The sequence below is a fragment of the Carcharhinus amblyrhynchos genome, chromosome 13 (assembly GCF_965287045.1).
Source record: "Carcharhinus amblyrhynchos chromosome 13, sCarAmb.v2.hapA, whole genome shotgun sequence".
NCBI classification, from domain to species: Eukaryota; Metazoa; Chordata; class Chondrichthyes; order Carcharhiniformes; family Carcharhinidae; genus Carcharhinus; species Carcharhinus amblyrhynchos.
This window is the reverse complement of record NC_137336.1, coordinates 51618736-51645994: the sequence shown is the minus strand read 5'-3', so window position 1 is coordinate 51645994 and position 27259 is coordinate 51618736. Positions and strand designations below refer to the sequence as shown.

The 27259-nt window shown below is 40.5% G+C and overlaps 1 protein-coding gene across 1 annotated transcript in view; it reads left to right on the top strand.

Annotated features, from left to right (window-relative positions):
• The window catches only part of ttc1 (tetratricopeptide repeat domain 1), a 61586-nt gene that overhangs the window by 3545 nt on the left and 30782 nt on the right, over positions 1-27259 (top strand). The window contains exons 3-6 of the mRNA XM_080201692.1: positions 5932-5992; positions 7790-7902; positions 9508-9544; positions 9712-9860. Coding sequence (XP_080057818.1) covers positions 5932-5992; positions 7790-7902; positions 9508-9544; positions 9712-9860 — 360 coding nt within the window. The remainder of the gene's footprint in view (positions 1-5931; positions 5993-7789; positions 7903-9507; positions 9545-9711; positions 9861-27259) is intronic.

Here is a 27259-nt window from a genome sequence, read left to right as displayed (position 1 = left end):
ATTTTGCTCTTGCACTAAAAGGCAGGTGTACAGTTGCCATGTGCCTGTAACTACAGTCATGTATCTCAGTGGCCTGGATTTTGGGATCAGAGCTAAATCAAAGATGCTTGTTATTGACCTTAAAGGTTGCACTGAAAGATCTAGTGAACTTTGTGGTGAAAACTTTACCACCTCTCATTTTGTGGTAGGCTGTAGTGTTCTTCAATAGGGATTTCCAGCATGGAGCTGCAAGGATGTCATCGAGCTGCCAGTCACATTGAAGAATGCTCACTGGCAGTCAACCAGGAACAGCATTAAAATCTAATCAGTGTTTAAAAAAATTAAGAGAGCAAAATAATAGTTGGGGAATACACGTGGTGGAAGCTGAAATATTATGAAAAGCTTTTTCAATATTTATTTAAAATTCAATTGAAAAAATATAATAAATCAGAATGTAAACGTGCCACAATTATATGGTATCTTTTCAGACCAGATCTGTTGTACAGCAATGTTTATCATGCATGGCTATTAAAACGCAGTTATACCTGACTGAACATAGTGTGTTTATCAGCAATATGAGAGCAGAAAAGGGGATGTTTTTGCCACATCAATTGATTGCACTAGATGCTGGCTCAGGCGATGGGATGGTGTCATTATGTATCTTGTGGCAGTGCATTAGATGATGGTCTGTAATCTCAGGATCCCTATATCGATCTACACTTGCACCTTGTGGTTGCAGTCCAGTACAGAGGGATAATAATGGCAAGCACTAATAGCTGCTGTCACACATCTGCCCCTACAAAATCTAGACACTTAGACTCATTTGACCATTAAATCCCCAAAACATTGCACTACCCAAACCCATTATAAATTTCTTCCTGTCCCCTTTCCAAAATTGTAGATAGCAAAACTCTAATATACCTAATATGTTACATGTCTAAAAAGGCTGTCACTTCCATAGTGCCAGCATTTCAGGAAGCAACATGTTTCCATCTTCCATCTGTACTTGTAATTTGAAGTCATTTAACTTGTTAATTATGCGGTCTGTCCCACGTATTCACAACTCTACAGAAGAAAATAAAATACCCATACTATCAAGTTTTAATTGGCTTCTGTGAATTTTAATTTGTATTTCGTACAAGTTAAACAATTTGCATTACCTATGTATTTTAAAGTATGATTTATTTGAGAAATTTAGTTCTAAGTGCTTCTTCTTAGCTTAGAGATGTAAATGCTGGAATCATCCTCTTCACTGTTCTTTCATTGCATTTCATGCCCTTTCAGCAGGTTGTGTTTCCAGGATTGCCCATGTTACTAAATATGTGGACTGACAGTGATTTGGCTAGCAGAGTAACTTCTTAATTTGTATCTGTTATTTAGTTTGTCCACCTGATGCCATGTTCATGTGACACTTTCAGTGGTCACCCTTTTTCACTATTACTAATGTTTGTTCCTTTATTCTGTGCATATGTTGCTCTTCTCAATCCAGCATACATAAACCTACCTTGAAATCCACTTACTTGACTGATTTCAATTCTTACAAATACCTGCACATTGTCATTTTGTTGTCTACTTGCTTTGTGCTACTTCCTTCTGGATCAAGTTTTCCCATTATTGTCATGTGTTTTGCATCTGGTGTTAATTATTTTTCTTATGTATTCTTCAGTTATCTAACTCCCTCTTCACTATGAGCACACATTTGTGATTACTTAGCATTTCTCTTGCCGTTAAAGTACATTCCATACGTACATTTCCAAAAATGGAAGGGAAAACAAATGGTTTATGAAAGAATACCAAAAAAACTAGAAACACATAAGAGTAAGCAACCATTGTTAAGAGAAAAAAAATCACATTTTAGATATTGTCTTTCACAATTGAAGACTAAAGTGGACAAACAATTTAATAGAATTAGAGGAAAGGGAAGGAGAGAGGAAGGATGCACCAGAAAATATACTGCAATTGCAAATTGAGGTGGGGGGGCAATATTGGAATGGTTTAATAAAATCAGGAGCATGTCAGAGAAAACAAAATTATCTCAGATGTAATATCTGGGGAGGCGATGGCCACGTGGTATTATTTCTAGCCTTCTAATCCAGAAATTCAGCTAATGTTCTGGGGACTCAAATTCAAATGTTGCCATGGTAGAAGATGGAATTTGAATTCAGTAAAAAAAAATGTGGAATTGGGAATCTACTGAAGACCATGGAACCATTGTTGTTTGTCAGAAAAACCCATCTGGTTCACTAATGTTCTTTAGGGAAGGAAATCTTCCATCCTAACCTAATCTGGCCTACATGTGACTCCTGCGCCACAGCAATGTGGTTGATTCTCAATTGCTCTCGGGAATTAAGGATGGGCAGTAAATGCTGGCCAGCCAGTGATGCCCACGTCCCATGATTGAATTTAAAAAAATACCCGTTATAATGATGCAAAATAGAATTTGCAAATAATCAAGACAGCAAAGGACATATACCTCAAAGTTAAACGGTGAAATATTGAGTAGGGGAGGAGAGAGGATGGCTGCAATTGGAGGTGTGGAATTAAAATTGAAATACTGCAAATAGGGTATAAACAACTTGCACTTATAGCATTTTCAGCAATAATATGTCAAGGTATAAAACTTATAATCCCAAGTTTTTGCTAAGATCCAATTAGACGCCAATAACATTTTGTTTAAAGTAGACAAAGACACAAGATTCCACAGTTTTGAACAAACAATTAAAATGGTCAAAAAGACCAAACAATTTTCAATATCTACCTTGTATTCTAACGTTCAGAGTTAATATGGAGCACTTGTGAATTAACAAGCGCAGGTGGTCGAACATGCCAACTGCACAATAAATGGCAGATGCGACCAAGGCAGATTTCAGTTTTCTCAATAACCCAGCCAGGCATAAGTAAGCACTGAGTTAACAAACCTAACTGAAACTCTCTCTCTGTTACGAAGGATGCGAGTCTTCCCTTTTTGAAAGTCTAACCTTGGAATTCTCTCAAAGTTCCAACATGAATGGCTTCAGTGGTGGTTGATCTTGCAGAGTTTCGATCTTGCCTCTGTTCCCTTGGATTCCTGAGTCTATGCTCAAATACTAACTTGTAAGCACACCTTCAGGTCTTTGACCAGATCAAACAGAACTACTGCTCCAAAGGGATACTTTTGCTCCAGTGGCGCTCAGCACAGAGTTACCAACCTTCTGGTGCCTTCTCTGATCACCAGGGCACTTCCTGAGCCCTTGCCATTTAAAATCTGAGTTTCTTTCCTTCCTCTTTCCTCCTTTCTGCTTAACTGGGACTTTTCCCTGAATAAATTGGGATTTATCTCAGAAAATGGTGCCTTGCTCCCAGTCGCACCATTTTCTTTCTGCGCAGGCACGTATGACCTGTCTTCGGCCTAAAGAGCTTTAGGTGCTTTACTGCACATATGCAGTTAGTTCTCAGTCCATTTATGTGCCATGACTCTTGGAGCACAGTGACACACTAGTTAGCAGTGCTCCCTCATGGTGCCAGTGACCTGGGTGTGATTGGCAGGATAAATACAGGCAGTTATGGAATGGGGCCTGGGTGGGACTGTTGTCAATGCAGGCAGCTCTCTGAAGAGGTAGGTTTGGCTTTTGTAACAATAACCAAATATGGCATTCTATGATATCTTGTAGCAGATGACCAAAAGCTTGATAAAAGAGAGAGAGATTTTTGGAAGCCCCTTGAAGATAAGAGAGGTTTATGAAGAGAATTCCAGAGTTTAGGGTTTAGGCAATCAAAGGTCATCAATGGTGTTGATTAAAATTAGTGATGCTCAAGAGTAGCACAGCTATCTCAGAAATAAGTAGGATTGAAGAAGATTAGAGATAGGGAGGGGTGAGACTAATGAGGTATTTGACAAAGAAAAATTAAAGTTGAGTTATTTAATTGGGAACCAGTGTAGGTCAGTGAATATGGGTGGAGTGATGGGTGAACAGGATTCAGTGTGATCCTGAGACATGCAGTAGCATTTTGGATGGCCTTGAGTTGATGATGGGGAGAGAATGGAAGTGCATTGGAGTAATTACCTAATTAAGGATGATGGCTTTAGCAGCAGATAAAGTGAGGCGGGGCAGAGTTGAGTTCTGGTTTGGAGATGGAAATAGGCCATCATAGAGATGGTGGGAAACTATGATCGGAAGCTCATCCCAGTCAAGAATCACTAAGACTATCAAAATCAGCATTAATATCAGAAGATTTTCAGTTTTTGCTACATCAAAACAGTCCTGTGTTCTGAGATGGAGCACGCTAGAAGAAGCAATTATACCAAAACTTGATTTATCTTGTATGTGCTTTACAAAGAAAGATTAGTAAAATTTTTAAGAATTTGAATTTATTAAGCCACTGAGGGGAAAAAAATGCTAATTAAAACTTGGAAAACATTTGTAAAATAATTTTCTGATTTTTTTTTTTCCCTTCTTGATACCTCATCCCCACTACTCAAGACAAACAGATGACTTGTTCCCAGGCTGTTGCTCTTGGGGCTACTACTAGGAAATGCACAGGATTTGTCATTTTAGTCAGATCAGTTTGTGTTAAATGTTCTCAGGATAAAAGGAACCTGAAAAGTTGTCAATTTTTTATATATAGGACCTTACAGTTGTCAGCTTATGTTCAACAACTAATCAGTAGTGTGTTGCAGGCTTTGGTACTCAGGGCCCCAATTATCAATGACTTGAATGCAGGGGTAGAAGGTACCATAGTCAATTTTGCAGATGACACTAAAGTAGGTGGGAAAGCAAGTTGTAATGGGGAAATAAGAAATTTACAAATGAATATGGATCAGTAGGTGAGTAGGCCAAAATTTGATAGATGGAATTTAATATGGGTAAGTGTGAGGTTATCCCTCTTGGTCAGGGGGAATAAAAAGGCAGCTTATTATCTAAATAGAAGGAAATTTCAAAATTTCAATATAGTATGAAGGGACCTGGGTGTCCTTGAACATAAATTGCAGAAAGCTGGCATGCAGATACAGCAGATAACAAGGAAGGCAAATGGAATTTTGGCTTCATTGCTAATGGAATAGATAAGTATAAAAGTAGGGAAGTGCTATGCAAATGTATAGGACGTTGGTGAGACAACATCCGGAGTACTATGCACAGTTTTCATCCTCTTGCTTGAGAAAGGACATAAATGTATGAGAGGCGTTTCAGAAGGTTCACTAGGTTGTTTCTGGTGATTCCAGGAATGAAGGACTTCTTTTATGAAAAGAGATTAAGCAACTTAGGCTTATACTCACTGGAGTTTAGAAGAATGAGAGGAGATCTAATTGAGGTATTTAAGATGCTAAGGGGATTGACAGGGTTAGAGGGAATGTTTCCCCTTGTTGGACATTCTAGAACAAGAGGCCACAGTTTTAGGCTAAGGAGTGGCAGATTTAAGACAGAAATGAGGAAGAATTACTTTATTCAAAGGTTCATGAATCTGTGGAATTCTCTATTTCAATGCAGTGGAACGCTAAACAAATTTAAGGAGATACATAGGTTAGCAGTGGGATGAAAGATGGGGAGGTGGAGATGAGACTGAGATGAGATCAGCCATGATTGTATTGAATGGCAGAGCAGGCTCAAGGGGCTGAATTGCCTGCTCCTGCTCCTAGTTCTAATGCTTTTATGTAACAGCTCTCCAGTGGCTACAGCAGAAATTTTGAGTATCTTTTTTAGGGAGATTCTGGGAACTCATGTTTTTTCTGTTCATTTGTACAATAGCTACTGCTGTAGTAAAAACAAATGATGACTCTAGAATTTAAAAGCTTTAATTCCAGTGGTGATATTTGAAAAGGAAGGTTATTGAAAGGGACGATGATGTAAGACTTGAAGGTGTGCCTGTGTATATGTATATATACAGTTTTCACTGTTCTGACATTGTACTTGTAAATGCTGCACTTCATATTCATGCACCAGGTTTTTAGACTTTTATAAACATTCTGTCTTACAGCGAAGGCAAGGTGAGAGTCTAACTTTGAAAGAAGTTGGAAATGGGCAATTTAAAAAAGGAGGTAGGTTTTTTCCCAGTATGTTTTAGTCTTAAGTGTATTTAAGGTTAGCCAAATAGTCATTTCGTTAACCATGAGAATGATTCAGAATAGTTTAAAATAGTTTTGTCAATTAATTGTTTATCCATTTACCCATGTTGCCAGTTATTGTTATTATTGAAACTAAAAGTGTTAATACTGAGAACAAAACATTAAATTTCATTATATCCTGGTTTTCCTGAGTGTAGCTCAGAATGCCCTATTTCTTGTCACTGATGGGCCCAACCTGAAACATTGTCTGGAGCTTGTGATGAATGGAAGCAGGCTGCTTCATTATTTGAGGGGCCACAAATGGTGCTCAATGTTGTGCAATCATCAATAAACATCCTCACTTCTGACCTTATGTTGGAGTGAAGACATGATAAAGTGGCAAGTAACATTGCCTAGCACTTGTGTGACATAAATGACCATCTCTGATAAAAGGGAATCTAGCCATTTCCCATTGAGATTCGACAGCATTACTATCATTAAAACCCTTCCCATTGACTAGAAATTTAACTGAATCAGCCATATAAATGCAGTTACTACAAGAACATGTCAGAGGCTGGGAATTCTGTGGCAAGTAATTCACCAGGTAACTTCCAAATAGCACCTTCCAAACCAATCTATCACTCAGAAGAGCAAGGGCAGCAGATGTGTGGCAATGCCCCCACTTGCAAGTTTCTCTCCAAGTCCCATACCATCCTGACTTGGAAGTATATTGCTGCTCCTTCTCTGTTGCTGAGTCAAAATCCTTGAACTCCTTCCTGAAGATTACTGTGGGTGTAGCTGCATCACATGAACTGCAGCAGTTCAACAAGTGGCTCACTGCCACTGCCACATCAAAGGCAGTTAGGGGTGGGCATTAAATGCTGGCCTTGCTCACACCCTCACATCCCATGAATGAATAATAAAATCTCATCATTGCTAAGCCTTTCTTAAAATTTGTCCCTCGTGATCTCTGCAACTTTGTTCAGATCTGTGTCTCTCTAACTGCTTTCTCCATAGAATCCCTACAGTACAGAAGAAGCCATTCGGCCCATCGAGTATGTACAGACCACATCCCAGCCAGGCCCTATTCTTGTAATCTCATTCATTTACCCTGCTAATCCCCCTGACACTCAGGGGCAATTTATTATGGCTGATCAAACTAACTCGCACATCTTTGGACTGGGAGGAAACCAGAGCACCTGGAGGAAAATCACGCAAGGAGAACATGCAAACTCCACACAGACAGTGACCCAAGGCCAGAATTGAACTGGGCCCCTGGCACTGTGAGGCAGCAGTGCTAACCACTATGCCACCATGTCGCTGCACTACTGTGGGGTATTATGTTCCATGCACTCCAGTACTGGAGCACTGGAGTACTCTGTTACAGAACTTAACTTTCTGAATTCAACTCCTGGTTGACAAAAACAGTTTGCTCCTGGCCTATATCCTTGAGTTAGATAAACAAGCAAAATGTTGGCATTTGATGTTGGGACCTGTAGCTCTTAAACTTGTACCTTAGAACCCAGTTAACAATTCAAACAGGAATATTGAAATTGTGCTCATCGATACCAATTGAAGTGTTTTGAAAATTATTTTTAGTTGGTGAATATGTCCCTTTATGAGAAAGCAATTTTTTCTTTATCATGGAAATAACATCTTGTTGCCACATCAGGTGTTACTTGATACTAGTTGGATCCATTCTACAAAGCCAACTTTTCCTGCTATTCTCTTTTTTTTAACATACTGAGTAAAGAACAACCACAAACTAATTATGTTATCTCGTACTTTCAGAGTATACCGAGGCTGAGAACTCATACACAGAGGCTCTTGGTATTTGTCCAGCATATTATCAGAAGGACAGGTCTATCCTTTATTCCAATCGAGCTGCTGCTAGAATGAAACTGGTAAGCACTTCTCGTTGGTCGTGCCTGCACAGTGTTCTGCAGGCTAGATTTGTAGACATGCAGGTAAACACAGATTATCTGCCTCCGAGGGAAGACTGATCTATTTGTAGCAAATTGACTTGTTGAGCAGATTTCCTGTTTTGTCGCTATGCTGCCGAAATTAATGATACGTGTAGTGCGTGCAGATTGAATTGATGAGTGGGAGAGGCCAAACGTGGTTATTCAAGATTTGCTTTAACTTTTACTGGCCATTCCCTGACAGCCATTTAATTATGGACCTGATCATTTGCTTTATATTGTATTGGAATTCCAATATTTGAAAATACAAGAAGAGCAGTTATTGATGATTGTTTCATGGTGAATTATTTATTAACATAAATAACACAAATTAACATAACATAAATAACTATTTATTAATGTAAATAATTATTAACATAAATAATTCAGCAAATTAACATCTTCCCAAAAAATTTTGATGGAATTTGTTCATGAACACAAGGATGAAAAATCTGCTGTTTGACAGTATCTTGGTTGTGAGAACTAGATAAAATACCAGTGCCTCCAAAGAGTAACTTGTTCAAAAAATGTTTATAAGATCATTGATCTTTCCTGATTCTTTGTTTCATTTTGTAAACATTCTGACACAAATGCTTCTGCTGTTTCACTGTTCAAGAAATGCAAATGTAAGAATGGATTATAAAATACAGTCATTTTACACTGACTGCAACACCCCTCAACCTGCAATATGGATTTTTTCCCCAAAGTTCAGAAAAATCTAATGCTAACAAGGTACTGGAAAGCTACGACAGGAAAAAAAATTGTGGTAACATTTAATGTATAAATTGGATTTTCTTCAAAGAAGTGCACTCCTGATTCAGGTGTATGGGAAATTTAAACTAGTTATAATGTCTAACCAGTCTAACTCCTTATTGGGTTACAGTTCCATTGGCATCAACTGCATTGCTTTACTTCATACAAGTGGCTACTTGGTGTGAGCCCCAAGGCAAATACTGACAGTGATTCACCCATAAGAGTCATCACAACAAATCCTAATCCTGCCCTTTACATGGGGAAAGAATTAATCTCGACACATTTTGTAATTCTGTCTATGATGTTACTACATGGAACACATAAATGAAAGTGGGACGCTTTATTTGCTTGTATGTGTAATTTAAAATGCTGGTGTTTTGTGAATTGGTGATCAACATTTTAATTTATCTGAGACATTAACTCAAACCTGCTAAGAATGTAAAGTGAATCTTTTGTACTACAATGGGTTGATTTTATTATTCAGGAAAGAAATTTTAGATATAAGGAAATAATGGATTTTTTTAAAAGTCCCTTGCAACGTTTTTTCTATTTCTACATTAAAGTAAATATGCTGGCTAATAAAAGACCAACCTGATCTGCAGGGTAATACAATACAGCAAATAGTGGAGTAATTACTCCGATAAACAGCCAAACTGGGCCCTGTAATCTCCACTTATTTTTGTGAACTCTAATATGTGGAATTCAGGTTGATTTAATTAAACAATGCTTTATAAGAAGTATCCTGTAAATATCAGTGTTCTCAGATTTTGTTCACTGGTACTCTTTCTGTTTCAGGATAATAAAGAAGAAGCCATATCTGATTGTACCAAAGGTAAATTTTATGCCTAAATTGTTTCCTCAAATCACAAATTGTTACAGAAAGTCAGATTAGCAACTTAGATTTTGGAGCCTTCTGAAAATGTACAGCTTTTCTCATGCTAATTTCCCTGAGTTAAGTTGAAATTTGTACTATTTTGAGACTTTTTTTTTAATTTGTAGCAATTGAGTTAAATCCCAATTACATCCGTGCTATACTGAGAAGAGCAGAGCTGTATGAGAAAACTGAAAAACTTGATGAAGCCCTGCAAGACTACAAAACTATCCTAGAAAAAGATCCATCAGTAGGACAAGCCAGGGAAGCCTGTATGGTAAGTATGATATAAATGATTTGAGTTGCAAATAGGAAATAATCAATTGCAATCAATAATCAGACTTTTCATTGTACCTTTGAATGACCAAGCAAATTGATTGGTTAGTCAATTCACCATTTTCTCACACAGTGGCAACACTGGTTTTGGCATCTAGAAACATTGTATTTTCTTTTCTTACCTTTAGAACGCTTCTTTTGCCAAGGATGGCAATTAATTTGCTATTTTTCTCCTTCTGAAATGCATGGGATAGGGGCTGCTCCTTGTATCTGTATAATAGTTTGATCAAAATTAGAAGTTTGCAGTTTGAAAGAACATAGGAGTGAACCTGCATCCTTTCCTTTTGTTGCAATGTATAGTACAACACAAATGCTTTAATGTCACTCTTGAAATTATTTTATTCTATACAAGAGATCCAACGATTTAAGTAATCAGTTTTACCCACATTGGTACTTAAGTCTAAGTACCTGTGTTCTTGGATTTAATATGAAGAATTAAGAATTGACAGTTCAAATTTCTGTAAAAATGACTGCACTGTTACTCTTATTCTACATTTGTCTGACCCAGTGCAGACACCAGAAGTGCATTTTGTACTGGACTTGGATATAGAATCTTCAGATAAGATTTTAGAGAAGTTGGAATATGTTTGGACTGGTTTGAAATGATGTCCTATTCTTTGTCTGTTGATATCAGGATTTTTATTGAATCCTTATTCTGTAGTCAGCATAGTAATTATAATTGAAAGTTTATAAATTTAAGCTTTAGTAGTTCAATCCACAAGGGCTTTCTGGTTCCTGCTTGAACAAATTTTTGCTTTTTGCATAAATTTTCTGTAATTTTGTTTAGTTTAATTCCTTGCCACAGTAAGCTTTTATTCATTGCTGAATATAATTTAATTAATTTGGTCCACATATACAGCAGCTTTCGTAAGTTAGTATAATATGGATGCTCTTGCTTCAACCCCTAAGTGTATTCTTGTCCTACCACAGATCCTTCACACCTATTATTTATGCAGATACCAGAATACCAAAAGCTATCAAAGAGCCCTGCAAGGCAGGACTTTGCTATGATTTGTGTCTGGCAGCCAATCAAATTGACAACCTGCAGATGGGAGAGAAAACCAACAGCAGAAGACTGAAACTTGGTGGAGTACTTGGGGAGGAATGCCAGTGCTCCTAACTGGGAGAGGGTAAAGTCAGTGACTGGATTAGGGAGTGTGTGGGAAAAGGAGGGCATAGAGGTGAGTTCTGGAGCCTTGGAGTGGGAAGTGAAGCCAGAAACTGAACCTTCTCAGAACCTGATAAGGTTCACTAGGCTGATACCGGAGATGAGGGGTTTAGACTATGAGGAGAGACTAAATAAACTGGGTCTGTACTCATTGGAGTTTAGAAGGATGAGGGGGGAATCTTTTAGAGACATATAAGATACTGGAGGGGTTGGATAGGGTAGAGGTAGAGAGATTCTCCCCCCTCAGAAAGGACAACAGGACTAGAGGGCACAGCCTCAAGATAAAGGGGGGGGGGAACAGTTTAGAACAGAGTTGAGGAGGAACTTCTTCACTCAAAAGGTGGTGAATCTCTGGAATTCTCTGCCAGTTGAAGTGGAGGAGGCTACCTCGCTAAATATATTTAAGACACAGGTAGATAGGTTTTTGGTAGGCAAGGGAATTAAGGGTTATGGGGAAAAAGCGGGAAAGTGGAACTGAGCCACTTCAGATCAGCCATGATCTTATTGAATGGCGGGGCAGGCTCGAAGGGCTAGATGGCCTACTCCTGCTCCTACGTCTTATGTCCTTAATTAATACAGGGAAGACCAAAGGCTTCACTGAGGGAACATTACTGGCTCAGCAGGAATATTAGAAAACTGGTCAGTGGGACCTTACTCCCTTTAACAGCTTAGTTCTATGACTTCTGGAAACCCTGCATAGCAGCAGACAGTTTAAATCAGGTTCCCAAGTGCCCTGTGATAGTTCCACTTAAATATGTTAATTAGATAAAGTGCTTCGGTCTAAAGGGATGCAAATAAAATTTTAGCAGATGATACCAACATTTAAAGGAGTCCAAAATGCATTAAGTAAAAAAAAGTTATGCATGAGTATTTGATTCATAAGTAGTTGTAAGGATGAGTTAACTCTCCATGCATCCTGGATAATCATTTATGCAGGAAGTACCTCCAGGTATTCAAAATCAAGCTCAGGAGTTCTGAAGAATAGCTAAAGCCCTGACAGGATGTATTAAAGGTGGAGATTTCCTGCATTGCAGTTCCAGGAGGTGCTCATCTGACAGAATAATTACTGTGAGAGGTCTCGCAACACCAGGTTAAAGTCCAACAGGTTTGTTTGTGGTAAGTGCCACTGGCTTTCGGAGCGCTGTTCCTTCGTCAGGTGAGTGGAGAGTTCTGGTCGCGGGCAGGGCATGTAGAGGCGTGCACAGTTTACAGAATGCGAGTCTTTACAGCTAATCTGTGTTCTGTAAATTGTGTGTGCCTTTGTGTGCCCTGCTTGTGATCGGAGCTTCCACTCGCCTGACGAGGGAGCAGCGTTCTGACAGCTGGTGGTGTTTATTACCAAGTGAACCTGTGGGACTTTGGCCTGGTGTTGTGTGACTTCTTACTGTGTTTACCCCAGTCCAATGCTGGCACCTCCACATCAGAACAATTACTGTACAGGTGTGGAGGATAATAAGGTGGGTTAGGAAGAGGCAGACAGTGTAAGAATCCACCAGGAATGTTGCACTGTCAAAACCGATGTCCAATGCTAAATACCGGTGAGGGTAAGAACACCCTGGAGGATTGCAGTCAACACCATAGGACACATGACTAGACAGGACTGGGGCGGAGAGAGAATGGAATGTAGAGGCATGGCAAAGTGTAAGATTAGAGGGTATTTGACTGGGTTGTAGACAGTTGTTTCTACAGCTACCAGCATAGTCTCACATCATGGATTAGAACCCACATGTCAGCACAAAGTACATCTGTGAAGGATTATCGAACATTTTGAATGGGCTTGTGATACTAGTAAATAAACTTTAAACAGAGCTGCCAACTAATGCGCTTGTGGGAAGGTTAGCGCTAGAAGAGGCAAAGGGAATTTACCCCCAAGTGCTGTAAGGTAGCTCGCAGTAAAATCCTGTTTATTTGAGAGAACAGATTTATAATGGGTCCAAATATGCCATTCCTGACTATGGAGAAAGTTCAAATGAGAACCTGCAGCCAGTTTTCAATCCTACAAAATCCAAGTACAATTCTAAATAATGTGGACCTTTCTCTTTAGAAAAGTAATTTTTACTTGTTTCTGAGCAAATGTAGAAAGCTGAAATTTTTTTGTAATTTGCAAACAAATGGCATAAAGCTGTCATATTCTCCATTCAAATTTCTGTATCAACAAGAAACCCAATCTACCTTGAAATTTGTGGGAATTATCATTGTCTAATTTTTTTAGTAAGTCCCAAGCGTGAACTGAAGCAAATCCCAGTACTGATAGAACGTAATAAAAATATCTTTCAAGATTATGTGCAATAAGAGGCCACCAGAAAGAAAATGATATAAAGCTGAGGGCCCATCACAGTTTGACAGTTATCACATTTTCACATGCTCCATTCTTTTAACTCAGGTTATCAGGCAAGTTCCTTTCCCCAAACCAATAAAATCAAATAGATAAGGATGTGGAAACATATAAACACCTTTGCTTTAAAAAAAGTTCTGCAAAGTTTTTGATAAGCGAGGGGATTAAGGGTTATGGGGAGAGGGCGGGAAAGTGGAACTGAGCCACGACAGATCAGCCATGATCTTATTGAATGGCGGGGCAGGCTCGAAGGGCTAGATGGCCTACTCCTGCTCCTATTTCTTATGTTCTTACGTTCTTATGTTCTTATCTGCCAGCATAAAAGGGTAATGTGGTAGCAGGATGTTTTTTTTATTCTTGTGAGACCTGGGTGTCACTGGCTGGCCAGCATTTATTGCCTTTTCCTGGTTGCCCTTGAGAAGTTGGTGGTGAACTGCCTTCTTGATTCGTTGCAGTCTATGTGCCTGGGTTGACCCACAATGCTGTTGAGAGGCAGAATTCCAGAATTTTGACTCAGCAACTGCGAAGGAATGGCAATATATTTCCAACGCAGGATGGTGAGTAGCTTGGATGGGGACTTTTAGATGGTGGTGTTCCTGTATATTTGTTGTTTGTTAGAAATTGTTAGATTTCATTTATTCGGCAGTTTGACCCCTCAGTTTTCTGGAGGTTAATATCAAGACTTACATCTGGAGATTACCAAGAGGTTTACATATATATCAATAAATAACTAATACTGTCGAGAGTTACTTGCAGAAGATGATGAACTCTTGATGAACCTGAACTGAGAGGCTGTTGTGGAACAGATTATTATACGAAGTAATCTCAGGAGCCCTCAGATACAGAACGCTTTATTATTAGCCAATGCATTGGGAGAACACTATCTCAGAGAAGGCCTCTACCCCAGTAGAAAACTGAGATGTTTATATACATCATGTGAACAGTATATTGTTCAAATTTCAGTTTAAGTTTCATATTAAATAATGTGCAGACATCATGAGGCAGGGTGTCTGTTGTTCTAATAATCTGTTTTCCTTCTCTCTTAGGGACTCCTCCTAATCTCTTGTTGCTACCAAGTTTGGCCTTATGTTGTCAGCTTGGAGGCATACTAATTGGCTGTTTAACGGCATAAGCCGTCCTTTGTTTTAATTCTCAGTACTGAATCCTAGACCTCCTAACCCCACAGACCACAATCAGTAAGGATAGGCAACAACATCTCCACCATTATCCTTAACTGTTGTCCTCAGTGCAAGACTGTGTCCTCACATCTATGATTGTGTGGCCAAATTCCATTCAAACTCAATTTTCAAGTTTGATGATGACACTACCGTAGTGGGTCAGATCTCAAACAATGATGAGAGGGAAGACAGGAAAGAGATAGAGAATCTGGTGAATTGGTGTGACAACAATAATTTCTCCCTCAAAACAGAGAAGATAATCATCAATTTCAGGAAGCATTGTGGAGCACATGCCCTGTCTCCATCAATGGGAATGAAGTGGAAATGATTGAGAACGAAAAGAATGACCAGGGTGAGGATAGGGCCAGTCAAGGATAGTAGTGGGAATTTGTGCATGGAGTTAGAAGAGATAGGTGAGGCATTGAATGAATACTTTTCTTCAGTGATCACTAAGGAGAGGACCCATGTTTTTGAGGATGAGTGCGTGATACAGGTTGATAGGATGGAGAAGGTAGATGTTCTGAGGGAAGATGTATTAGCAATTTTGAAAAACCTGAGGGTGGATAAGTCCCTTTGGCCAGATGGGATACATCCTAGGATACTTTGGGAAGCAAGGGATGAGATTGCAGAGCCTTTAGCTTTGATTTTTGGGTCCTCGCTGTCCATGGGGATAGTGCCAGATGACTGGAGAGTGGCAAATGTTGTTCCTCTTTTCAAGAAAGGAAATAGGAATAACCCTGGTAGTTATAGGCCAGTTAGTCTTACTTTGGTGGTCAGTAAGTTAATGGAAAGGGTCCTGAGAGATAGGATTTATGACCATTTGGAAAGATATCCGGGATAGTCAGCATGGTTTCGTGAGAGGTAAGTCCTGCCTCACAAATTTGATTGAATTCTTTGAGGAGGTAACTAAGTGTGTGGACGAAGGTAGAGCAATTGATGTTGTATACGTGAATTTTAGTAAGCGTTTGATAAGGTTCCCCATGGTAGGCTCATGAAGAAGATAAAGACGTGTTGGATAGAAGGAAATTTGGCCGATTGGGTAAGTAACTGGTTGTGTCATAGAAGACGGAAGGTGGTGGTGGAAGGAAAATTTTCAAACAGTTACCAGCAGTGTGCCACAGGGGTCAGTGCTGGGTCCTCTGCTATTTGTGATTTTCATCAATGACTTAGAAGAGGGGGCTGAAGGGTGGGTTAGTAAATTTGCTGATGACACCAAGATTGGTCGAGTGGTGGATGAGGTGGAAGGCTCTTGCAGGCTGCAAAGAGACATTGATATGTTGCAGAGCTGGGCCGAAAAGTGGCAGATGGAGTTTAACCCTGACAAGTGTGAGGTGATTCATTTTGGTAGGACAAACTTGAATGCAGATTACAGGGTCAAAGGCAGAGTTCTAAGGAATGTGGAGGAACAGAGAGATCTTGGGGTTCATATCTACAGGTCTCTGAAGGTTGCCACTCAAGTGGATAGAGCCATGAAGAAGGTTTATAGTGTCTTAGCGTTTATCAATAGGGGATTTGAGTTTAAGAGCCGTGGGGTTATGCTACAACTATACCGGACGTTGGTGAGACCACATTTGGAATATTCAGTTCTGGTCACTTCACTATAAGTAGTATGTGGAAGCATTGGAGAGAGTGCAGAGGAGATTTACCAGGATGCTGCCTGGTTTGGAGGGTAGGTCTTATGAGGAAAGGTTGAGGGAGCTAGGACTTCTCTTTGGAGCGGAGGAGAATGAGAGGTGATTTAATAAAGGTTCTTAAGATGATGAGACGGATTAATAGAGTGGACATGCAGAGACTATTTCCTCGGGTGGATATAGCTGTTACTAGGGGGCATAACTATAAGATTCATGGTGGGAGATATAGGAGGGATGTCCGAGGTAGATTCTTCACTGAGTGGTTGGGGTGTGCCTGCTGTGATAGTGGAGTCGGACACTTTAGGAACTTTCAAGCGATTATTGGATAGGCACATGGAGCACACCAGAATGATAGGGAGCGGAATAGCTTGATCTTGGGATTGGACATAGCTCGGCACAACATTGAGGGCCGAAGGACCTGTACTGTGCTGTTATGTTCTAGCTTCAAATTTCCAGGTGTCCATATCACCAACAACCTTTCCTGGTTCCTCCAAGTCGATGCTATAGTTAAGAAAGCTCACTGACGCCTTTAATTTCTCAGGAGGCTAAGGAAATTGGCATGTCTGCTACAACTCTCACCAATTTTTACAGATGCATCATAGAAAGCATTCTGTTCAGATGTGTTACAGCTTTGTATGTCTCCTGCTCCATCCAAGATTGCGAGAAACTACATAGTGTTGTGAACATAGCCCAGTCCATCATGCAAACCACCTTCCATCCATGTACTCTGTCAACACTTTTTGCTGCTTCAGAAGAGCAGCCAGCATAGTCAAGGAGACCATGCACCCTGGACATCCTCTCTTCCCTAACCATCCCTAACTGCTCTGCATTACAGAGAGCATTTATAAAGAGAGCTGTAGAGAAAATGGAATTATAGACCAATCAGCCTGACGTTGATAGCAGGGAAATGTTAGATTCTACAATATAAGATTTACTAAAGTGCCCTTGGAAAATAGTGGCAGGGTCAGATACAATCAGCATGGATTTATGAAAGGAAGATTATGCTTGACAGATCTGCTGCAATTCTTTGAGGATGTAATTGATGGAGTTGATGAGGTGTAGCTAGTGGATGTGGTTTATTTTGACTTTCAGAAGGAAGTCCCAAGTAAGAGATTAGCGTGTAAAATTAAAGTGCGTTATTTGGGGGTAATGTATTGAGATGGACAGAAAAGTGGTTGGCAAACAGGAAACAGAGTAGGAATAAACAGGTCTTTTTTCAAGTTGCAAGCAATGGCTAATGGGGTTCTACAGAATTCACTGTTTGGATTGCAGCTATTCACAATGTATATTAATGATTTTAGATGAGGGAATTAAATGTAACCATAGAAAATCATAGAAACCCTACCATACAGAAAGAGGCCATTGGACCAATCAAGTCTGCACCAGCACAATTCCACCCAGGCCCTCCCCCCATATCCCTGCATATCATATCCACTAATCCGTCTAATCTATGCATCTCAGGGGACACAGGGGCAATTTTAGCATGGCTAATCAACCTAACCCACATATCTTTGGACTGTGGGAGGAAATCAGAGCACCCGGAGGAAACCCACTCAGACATGGGGAGAATGTGCAAACTCTACACAGTGACCCAAGCTGGGAATTGAACCCAGGTCCCTGGAGCTGTAAAGCAGCAGTGCTAACCACTGTGCTCCTGTGCCACCCTCCAAATTAATATCTCCAGATTTGCAGATGACACACACCTGGGTGGGAGGATGAGCTGTGAGGAGAATGCAGAGATGCTTAAGTGTGATTTGGGTGAGTTGGTAAATGCATGACACTGGCAGTACAATATGGATAAATGTCAGGTTATCCACTTTCTTAGCAAAACAGGTAGACAGCTTATATCTGAATGGCTATAGATAGAGAGGGAATGTGCAGCGAGACCTGGGTATCCTTGTATACCAGTCGCTGAAAGTAAGCATATGAGTGCAGCAGGCAGTGAAGAAGACAAATGGTATGTTGGCCTTAATGGCAAAAAGATTTGAGCATCAGAGCAGGGATGCCTTTCTATAGTTATATAAGGCCTTAGTGAGACCACACCTTGAATATTGTGTGCAGTATTGGTCTCTTTGCCTGAGGAAGGATGTTCTTGCTATGGGGAGAATGCAGCAAATGTTTACCAGATTGATGCCCAGGATGGCAGAACTGACATTTTGGAGAGAGATTGAGTCGGTTAGAATTAAATTTAGAAGAATGAGGGGGATTCTCATAGAAACCTATAAAATTCTAACAGGACTAGACAGCCTAAATGCAGGAAGGATGTTCCCAGTGGCGGGGGGGTTCTAGATGTGGAGGTGCTGACATTGGACTGGGGTAAGCATAGTAAGAAGTCTCACAACACAGGTTAAAGTCCAACAGGTTTATTTGGTAGCACAAGCCACAAGCTTTCGGAGTGCTGCCCCTTCATCAGGTGAGTGGGAGTTCTGTTCACAAACAGGGCATATAAACTCTCAAACTCAATTTACAATATAATGGTTGGAATGCGAGTCTTTACAGGTAATCAAGTCTTAAAGGTACAGACAACGTGAGTGGAGAGAGGATTAAGCACAGGTTAAAGAGATGTGTGTTGTCTCCAGCCAGGACAGTTAGTAAGATTTTGCAAGCCCAGGCAAAGCATGGGGGTTACAGATAGTGTGACATGAACCCAAGATGCCGGTTGAGACTGTCCTCGTGTGCGGAACTTGGCTATCAGTCTCTGCTCAGCAACTCTGTGTTGTTGTGTGTCATGAAGGCAACTTTGGAGAACGTTTACCCAAAGATCAGAGGCCAAATCCTGTGATCACTGAAGTGTTCCCCGACAGGAAGAGAACACTCTTTCCTGGTGATTGTTGAGCAACGTTCATTCATCCGTTGTCGTAGCGTCTGCGTGGTCTCCCCAACATACCATGCCTTAGGACATCCTTTCCTGCAGCATAGACAACGTTGGCCGAGTTGCAAGTGTATGTACCGTGTTCCTGGTGGATGGCGTTCTCAAGTGAGGTGATGGCATCTGTGTCGATGATCCGGCACGTCTTGCAGAGGTTGCTTGGGGTGTCCAGAACCAGAGGTCACAGTCTGAGAATATGGGGTAAATCATTTAGGATTGAGGTAAGGAGAAATTGCTTCACTCAGAGAGTGGTAATCCTGTTGAATTCTCTACCACAGAAAACAGTTCAGGCCAAAACAGTGTTCACTTTCAAGAAGGAGTTGAAAGTGGGGCTAAAGGGATCAAAGGATATCAGGGGGCAAAGCGGGAACAGGTTATTGAGTTGGATGATCAGTCATGCTCAATGAATGGCGGAGTGGCTTATTCCTCCTATTTTCTATGTTTCAATACAAGTTTTTGGGATGTCACATTTTCAGTGACGAAATGAGGTTGCTGACTGTGCTAATGACATTGTCCTTGGGACCAGCAATGCACTACATGAATTTGCCTACTTCATTTCTACATTATACTAAAACCTCTCCTACGTGAAAACAAAATACTGCGGCCACTAGAAACCCGAAATAAAGCCAAAAATACTAAAACATTCCTGTCTGGTAGCATCTAAGGAGAGAAAAGGTTAACATTTCAGGCTGACAGCTCAGTTCTGCTGAAAGGTCATCAACTGAAAGGCAACACTTTCTCTCTATAGAGGCTGCTGGAACTGCTCGAGTATTTCCAGAATTTTCTGTTTCTATTTCAACATTTCATGGAGGACTTCACAGAGAAATAAGCACATCAGTCGCAGGAATAAATTGTTATATTCTGCACATAGGATTATGTAAGTGAGGAAAATGCAATAGCAATGTGTGTACTGAAAATAAATCTTTACCTATCCCATGCAAACCCTGCATAGTCTTGTAGAAAAAAGAGCAAAAAATACTTAGCCATCATCCTATGCCATAGAGGTGTTATTTGCAACAAAGGAGTCAGAAAGGTTCGGACAATAATACTTTGCTTCCAGAAACAAGGTCCCATGTGAAGCTTCCAGTTAGAATTCTCTGGCATTTGTAATTACAGGTTTTGGCCTCTGAGTGGCACTGTGCTATCACCTCAAATTGCTCGGTGAGATATTTCTAACCACAAAATTGAAATTTCAAATGTCTAAAACAAGGATTTAACAAGACATCCATCCAACTTATGCTTGTCACCATAACTCTGGGCTATGAATGCATGAGCTCTGTCGTGGAGAGAGTAGCCAAACTCATGGAGATCTTGGAGTGCATGCAGGAGCTACTCACTGACATCCACATGATGTCTGTCACATTCTGCATTCTGGATGGACCAGTGCTGCTGGTGATATAGGGTTGTTTGTAGAGAATGCCATTGCACTTAAACTGATGCTTTCCAGTCTTCTGAAGGCAAGAGCTGAGGAGGATGAAGGTGCCACCTCACAAAGGGTGCTGACATCATCTTCAGCCTCAATAACTCCTCCTGATAGTGGGTACATCTATGTAACAGTGCAAAGCCTTTCATAAACTTTGATTTGATTTATTATTGTCACATGTATTAACATACAGTGAAAAGTATTGTCTCTTGCGAGAAACAAAGCATACCATTCATGGAGAAGGAAATGAGAGAGTGCAGAAAATAGTGTTACAGCCATAGCTAGTGGATGGAGTGAAAAGCTGTAGTGGCCTGAACTGGTGGAGGATGAAGAAGACATACCAGCTGCCAAGAAAAGAAGTATGCAGATGGAGGAAGTTGTTATTTTGAGTGTGGAGCAGCTGAACATTGAGGAAATGGAACCCTGTTCTGTTGATGAATCTGATTGCATGGTTGCTTGGTGCCTTGATGATTTCATAGGTGAAGTCAGTGATACCCTATACCTGGGGAAATCATTGGTAGCAAAATCCCTGCCCTCTGTCCCTGGGAAGCCACATTTATCATGAACTGAATGTACTGGCCAACTCTGGCAAACCTGTGAGTGCAGCCATTTGGGAGATGCCACTAAAATTCAAAGCTGATTTTTGGAAGGAGCCGTAAAGGTATTCAAAGTCACTGACCTTTGACAGGCACTAGCAGTGCATGTTGACCATTATTATGATGTGTCAGGTCTTTGGAAGCAATTGCCTGGAGTGCTGCAACATCTTGTAGCTCTGGTTCTTTTATCATCTTCCAGTACCTCTGTCTTTGCAAGTAAGTCCTGTGCTAAGGGTATATCCTCCATGTGTTTCCTGCCCATCTGTCCTCTTCTGTGTCCTGGTGCTTGGATATCCACACTCCCCACAGAACTGGTGCTTCCTAATTGACCTTGGCAACTTAACCTCTGCCCTGAGTTGCCAGGAGAGTGATGGCACCCTTCGCTGAGTTTGCTGCCCACTTTCGTTGGAATTTGCACTGCAGCAAGCCCACCTGTTTGTCACTGGTCAAGATTCTTTTGCAAAAGATAATTTCCAGGGGTGGCAATGACTGCCCACCTCTTCACCTGCTGTGCCCCAAAGAGCACATATCACCATGTACCCCAGAAAAATTGGAAAACTCCCCAGTTGAGAGTTGTTAATCAGCTTTATTGGATTTAACGAGGGAGTGAGCAAAATCAAGATCTTCATCCCCTCACCCTAATGAATATGCCTGATGCAAGAATGGCATCACGAAACTGGCATGTGAACCAGCATCAGTATAGGCCCAGGGGAGCCCAAAAAAATATTCTCCCCTCCATCTGTGCAACAACACAGGAAATTTAAATATACTGACAACCTCATCTGCATGTACTTCCTCTTTGTAGAACCTACTACTTCTCACTTTTTATTGTACTTTTGCACCAGCTTTCTTCATTCTAAATTCCTACACTTAAAAAATTGCACCCTCCATTATTGGTGGTGCTGTAGCACCTTCCTTGTCTCTCTTCACTACTGGGCCTGCGTTGCAGAGAGGTTCTGCTTCTGAAGTAATCTTAAGTTTACTACTTATCTATAAATAATATCAAATGAAGGTTTCACGAAACTTTTTAAGGGAGGGACCAAATTACCTTTGCAAATCTTGGTACAATTATACCTTGTTCTTGGCTCCCCAAATGCAATGCCACAAGAGATTATCTTGTATTATAGAAATGCTTTGGGGGATTGTGCAGGACAAATTACATTGCGTTGAATATTCACGTGAGTTATGCAACTAGTATGACTTGGCTGCTCCTTAAGCAGTTGTTCTCAAATGTCATTTACATTTTAAAAAGCAAGTCGATTATTTATATCTGTAAAATTCAAACTGGAAATCATTTTTAAAATGGCAACTCAATTTTAAACACTTCAGCATTAAATAAAGCTATTCCTGCCTTACCTTCTCTTTGCCACTCCCCCCTTACAGATAATAGGGAAAAGAAATCTGTTGTTGAGCAGGTATTGTTGTGAAGAAGGTTTTTAACTATTTAGAGGTAACTCTCCAAACATTTGTACCTTCCTCTTCCCTCTCCCTAGTTTCCTGAATATAATGGCTGACTTGCAATCCAGGGATTCCAGCAGCCCTCCAATAGACCACACAGTGGACATTCTTGATGCATCATTTTAGATTTCTTTTACATTACGTAACACAAGTAGGGTTAGAAACGCCATAGTTTAGCCTAATTGTATTTTACATCAGTATCTACTGCACTTGGTGGCAAGTAGGACAGAATGGTGGGCTTCATTGATAATTAATGTAAACCTGGTACTTTTGTAGCTTCCGATGTGATGGCATGAATTGTAATGACTCTAATGGCATCTTAGCTGAGATCAGTTTGCTAAGTACAGACTATGATTCTAACTGGGCATCTTTTTTGGCCAGTGAGGCCATATTGCATATCTTTATCAACCATCCAAAACAAAAGTTTTTTTTTTATTTGGGTCTTGCCTTTATATGGATCAAATGCTTAACCACCCTATATTCTATGCTTGAAACAATCTAAAGACACCAGTAGAGTGCACTCAAGAACCAATGTGCCGTTAATTCACAAATTATCTCTTGTATGCAGGTTAAATGACTAGCAAAGTATACATTGTATTCCACGGAGCTAAAATGTCTAATAATCTCTGAGTGAATTTAATGATTGTTGCAACATGAAAATGAGATCATTGTGAGAACTTTCTAACAATGCAGGACATTGTTCTTCAGGTCACTTAGATGCTAGACATGAATTTGGTGAAGGATCATTTTTAGTGTCATTTTTAAACTTTTTCTTTGTAACTTGGGTGGACAGAATTAAATTTTTGTTGAACTTTATAAATTAATAAAGATCTTCCAGTTGATTTTTAAGTATACTTATTTTCAGCTGCAAATGTGACTTTCTGAACAGTGAAATGAAATATTATTGTGACCATGCAATTTCATATCATTTTTCCATGAGTGAGAGAAAATCAACAATGCGACATGTCAGTTTTTTTAGTGCAAGTATTATTCACAATTTGTGATTTGTTTGAAACAATTATGATTTCTATATTTTAAACAAATTGTGTAGAAGCTTCCCTAGGATTTCATTGCATTGCAAACAAATATTTAAATTTCACAGTCATTAATGCACTGAAGATGAAATGCTGAACACGCACACCTTTTTAGATCAAAATTTCTCAAATTTCTGACATCTGCCCAGTTATTCAGTTATAGTCAAATGTACTTAAATCAAGTTATGTTGTTCCTTGTGAAAATTGTTGATTCTGCAGTTTACGCCAGGGATTCTGAATTGGGCTTCTACAAGAAGGCTTCAAGGGGGGCATCCAAAAGTTAACCAGCAAACGTGTAGAATGCAGGCCAAATGAAATCTGCCGATGTCCTATCCAGAATTTTTAAACTCATGCTTGAGCTCCACCATCCTTTGATACAGTCAATGGCCAGTAACTGAACTTTGCTGCTTATGCAGGGATCCAAATCTTGGAGCTGCAACAAATCATTACATCCCATGCACAAGCTTCATTGTTCATTGCCCTGTTCCAGGCCTTGCTCGACGTAGGCAGCTGAGCATCACCTTGTGCCACTGGAGCTCTGAAACAGTGAGTAGGCAAGGAATGAGAATCATTGGGTCCCGGAAGCAATTACATGCCCATGTGCTTGTTCAACATTCCTCCATGTTTTGATAGCATTGTTGCTCAGTACCAGCAATGAGCTTCTCATTAGTTATGTAAAACGAAAGTAATAAAGCTCTTTCATGCAAGTAATGTTTTGTATGGGAAAAATACCAGTGTATTGGGAAATTATTACAACGGAGAGGTCATTGGAAGCAAAAAGGTTGAGAACCCCTGGATTATACTTTGTGCAAATCATGGTTTACCATTATCACCCCAAGTCTGCTGTTGTGCATATCATGGTTTACCATCATCACCCCCAAACTGTTGTCAAATTTTATTGTGCGTTTTAATTTTTTTATAAGTAAGCTTTTAACTCCTTGACCATTGTATGTAATATCTTGCCAGGGTAGATAGTGATTTAAAGAATTGTATCACCACTAATGGTATTTTAATATATGAAATTAAAAGTACAATTGAAAACAACATTGTTTTTACCAGTGTATCTACTACTTTTCCTATAAATATACTTACGTCATTAATGAAGAAAATATCTCAAGTTTCATAAATAGCTAAAAGTGGCTTCCTAAGCAACAATGGTCCCTGAGATTTTTTTTAATGTGCAACCTGTTTGTTGACCCGTGGTGTCCCTTTAAAGTTGCTGTGCCCATATGTATCTTAAGGAAACATAGGTTGTGTAGTCTGCTCTTTGCACAGCAGAGATTGTTGCACTACCGTATAGTTTAGAGGAAATGTTGCTGAGCAAGGAAAGGTAAACTGGGGGCAAGCTTAAAGCTTGATAGAGATTGGAGATGGTGAGAAGCCTCAGTTTGGAGTTCCAAGAGTAGCACTGGAGTGTGTGGAAATCCTGCCAACAGTGATTCGGCAAAGAAAAACTAAGCTCAGAAAGAGTTGAAGTGTAATGTTTGGGAAAGAATGTAAGGTTCCAAAGGGAGGATTCTCTGACCTGCAGAATAGCATACAGGCTTGAAAATCACCCGGTCCCAAACAGTTTGTGAATCTCCCAGTCCCTGTCTAATGGCACAAACCGGACAATGCCCAGAAAGGGCGCAAGGCCAATTAGCACATTTAAAGTTGTATTTAAAAATGCCAAGCCCATTCAAATCCCAGCATGCAGAAGTCTTTGGCCTTCAGGCATAGTGCGATAACAGCAAGAATCACAACTGGTTTTCAATAACAGATGGGTGACAGTCAAGCTTGTTGGCTGAGAGGCCATTGAAGCACCTGGGTGGTCAGGGGCAGAGCAAGTTGGGCAATGCGGTGAGGCTAGGGTCAATCCCACAGGGATAGAGGCATGAGTAGAGGCTGAGATAGGGCTGGTCGTGCAGGGATGGATCATGATTGGGGGAAAGTCGGGCGTCAGGCGGGGAACCCATGTCAGAGTGTGGGAACGTGCTGCTCGCTGATTGGGGAAGTGCGGTGGGGTCCTGAAGTGATTTTGGGGGAGGGGGTTGTCTCCCAGTACTCAGAGATTGGGGTACTTGCTAAACAGTGCCCAAGCACTTTGAAGCCAGTTTCACTGGCATGTTTAGGCCCTGGTCCCCACTAGTATGGCACTGAACTCCCAACTCTCTCAAAAAGTGATGGAGTGTGAGAGGATTGCAGTGTGGAGCACATCTGCGAGACCATTGTTATCGCACTTTATTTTTTGGGAGGGGAGAATTCATGAGAGGATTTGCAGATTAAACAGATTTTACATGTGATGCCTTGAAAAACTGGGAGCTGGTGCAGATTAACTTGCCTGGATGGGTGCAGCTCTAACAACACTCAGGAAGCTTGACATCATCCAGGACAAAGCAGTCTGCTTGATTGGCACTGCATTTACAAACATTCAGTGTCTCTACCACCGATGCTCAGTAGCAGCAGTGTGTACAATCCACAAAAAGCACTGCAGCAATTCACCAAAGATTCTCAGACAGCACCTTCCAAATCCACGACCACTTCCATCTAGAAGCACAAGGGCAACAGATACATGGAATCACCACCATCTGCAATTTCCCCTCCAAGCCACCTCCTGATTTGGAAATATATTGCTGTTCCTTCGCAATCGTTGGGTCAAAATTTTGGACTTCCCTCCCTAACTGCATTATGGTCAACCCACAGCACGTGGCCTGCAGTGATTCAAGAAGGCAGCTCACCACCACCTTCTCAAGGACAGCAAGAATGAGCAATAAATGCTGGTCAACCAATGGCGCCCATGCCCCACAAAATGAATTTTTAAAAACTGTGGATAGAGGGATGGGTGAGCGAGACTTTGCAGTGTAAGAAATGAGTGTAAAAATTTAGGTGTGATGAAACATAAGAGAGTATAAGAAGGCTGGCAAGGGTAGTGCCAATGTGGAGATGCCAACGTTGGACTGGGGTAAACACAGTAAGAAGTCTGAAACCCCAAAAGCTTGTGAGTTTACTATCAAGTAAATCGGTTGGACTTAAACCTGGTGTTGTAAGGATAGTGCCAGAATAGACAAGTCTGAAGGTCACTGAAGTGTGGGTAAGAATCTTTATTGTCTGGCATAAAGTTCAGCAATGTTGCGGAGGTTGGCCTATTGTCAGTGGCTTACAAATGGTGTCTCAGGTTCAATCTGGAATCGAACAGAATTTCAGGATTGCATATGATCAAATTTAGCCTGTATGTAGCTGGATAGAGGGAAGGAATTTGGCACAGAATCAGGGTTTATGGTTGAAGCCTAAGAAAACACAAAACCAGACAAGAGTTTGGAAGAGGCAGTGATATTAGTATGTATGTGAAAGTTGAGACTATATTTGCAAATGATACCACTAAGGGGCACCACGTAGCTGAAGACGTTGAAAAATTGTTTGAGGAAACCTGAGAATGAGAGATGTTGGGGGTGGATGCTGTGTTTGGTAGAGAAACCGTTACTGGGGATGTTCTGGCTCTAGTCGGTCAGAAAGAAATCCCACAACACCAGTTTAAAGTCCAAACAGGTTTACTTGTAGGAAAAGCCGCAAGCTTTTGGGACAGCCTGTCCCTTCATCAGGTGGATTTCTTTCTGTTTTACCCCAGTCCAATGCCAGAATCTCCACATCTAGTCAGATAGGAATAGTATC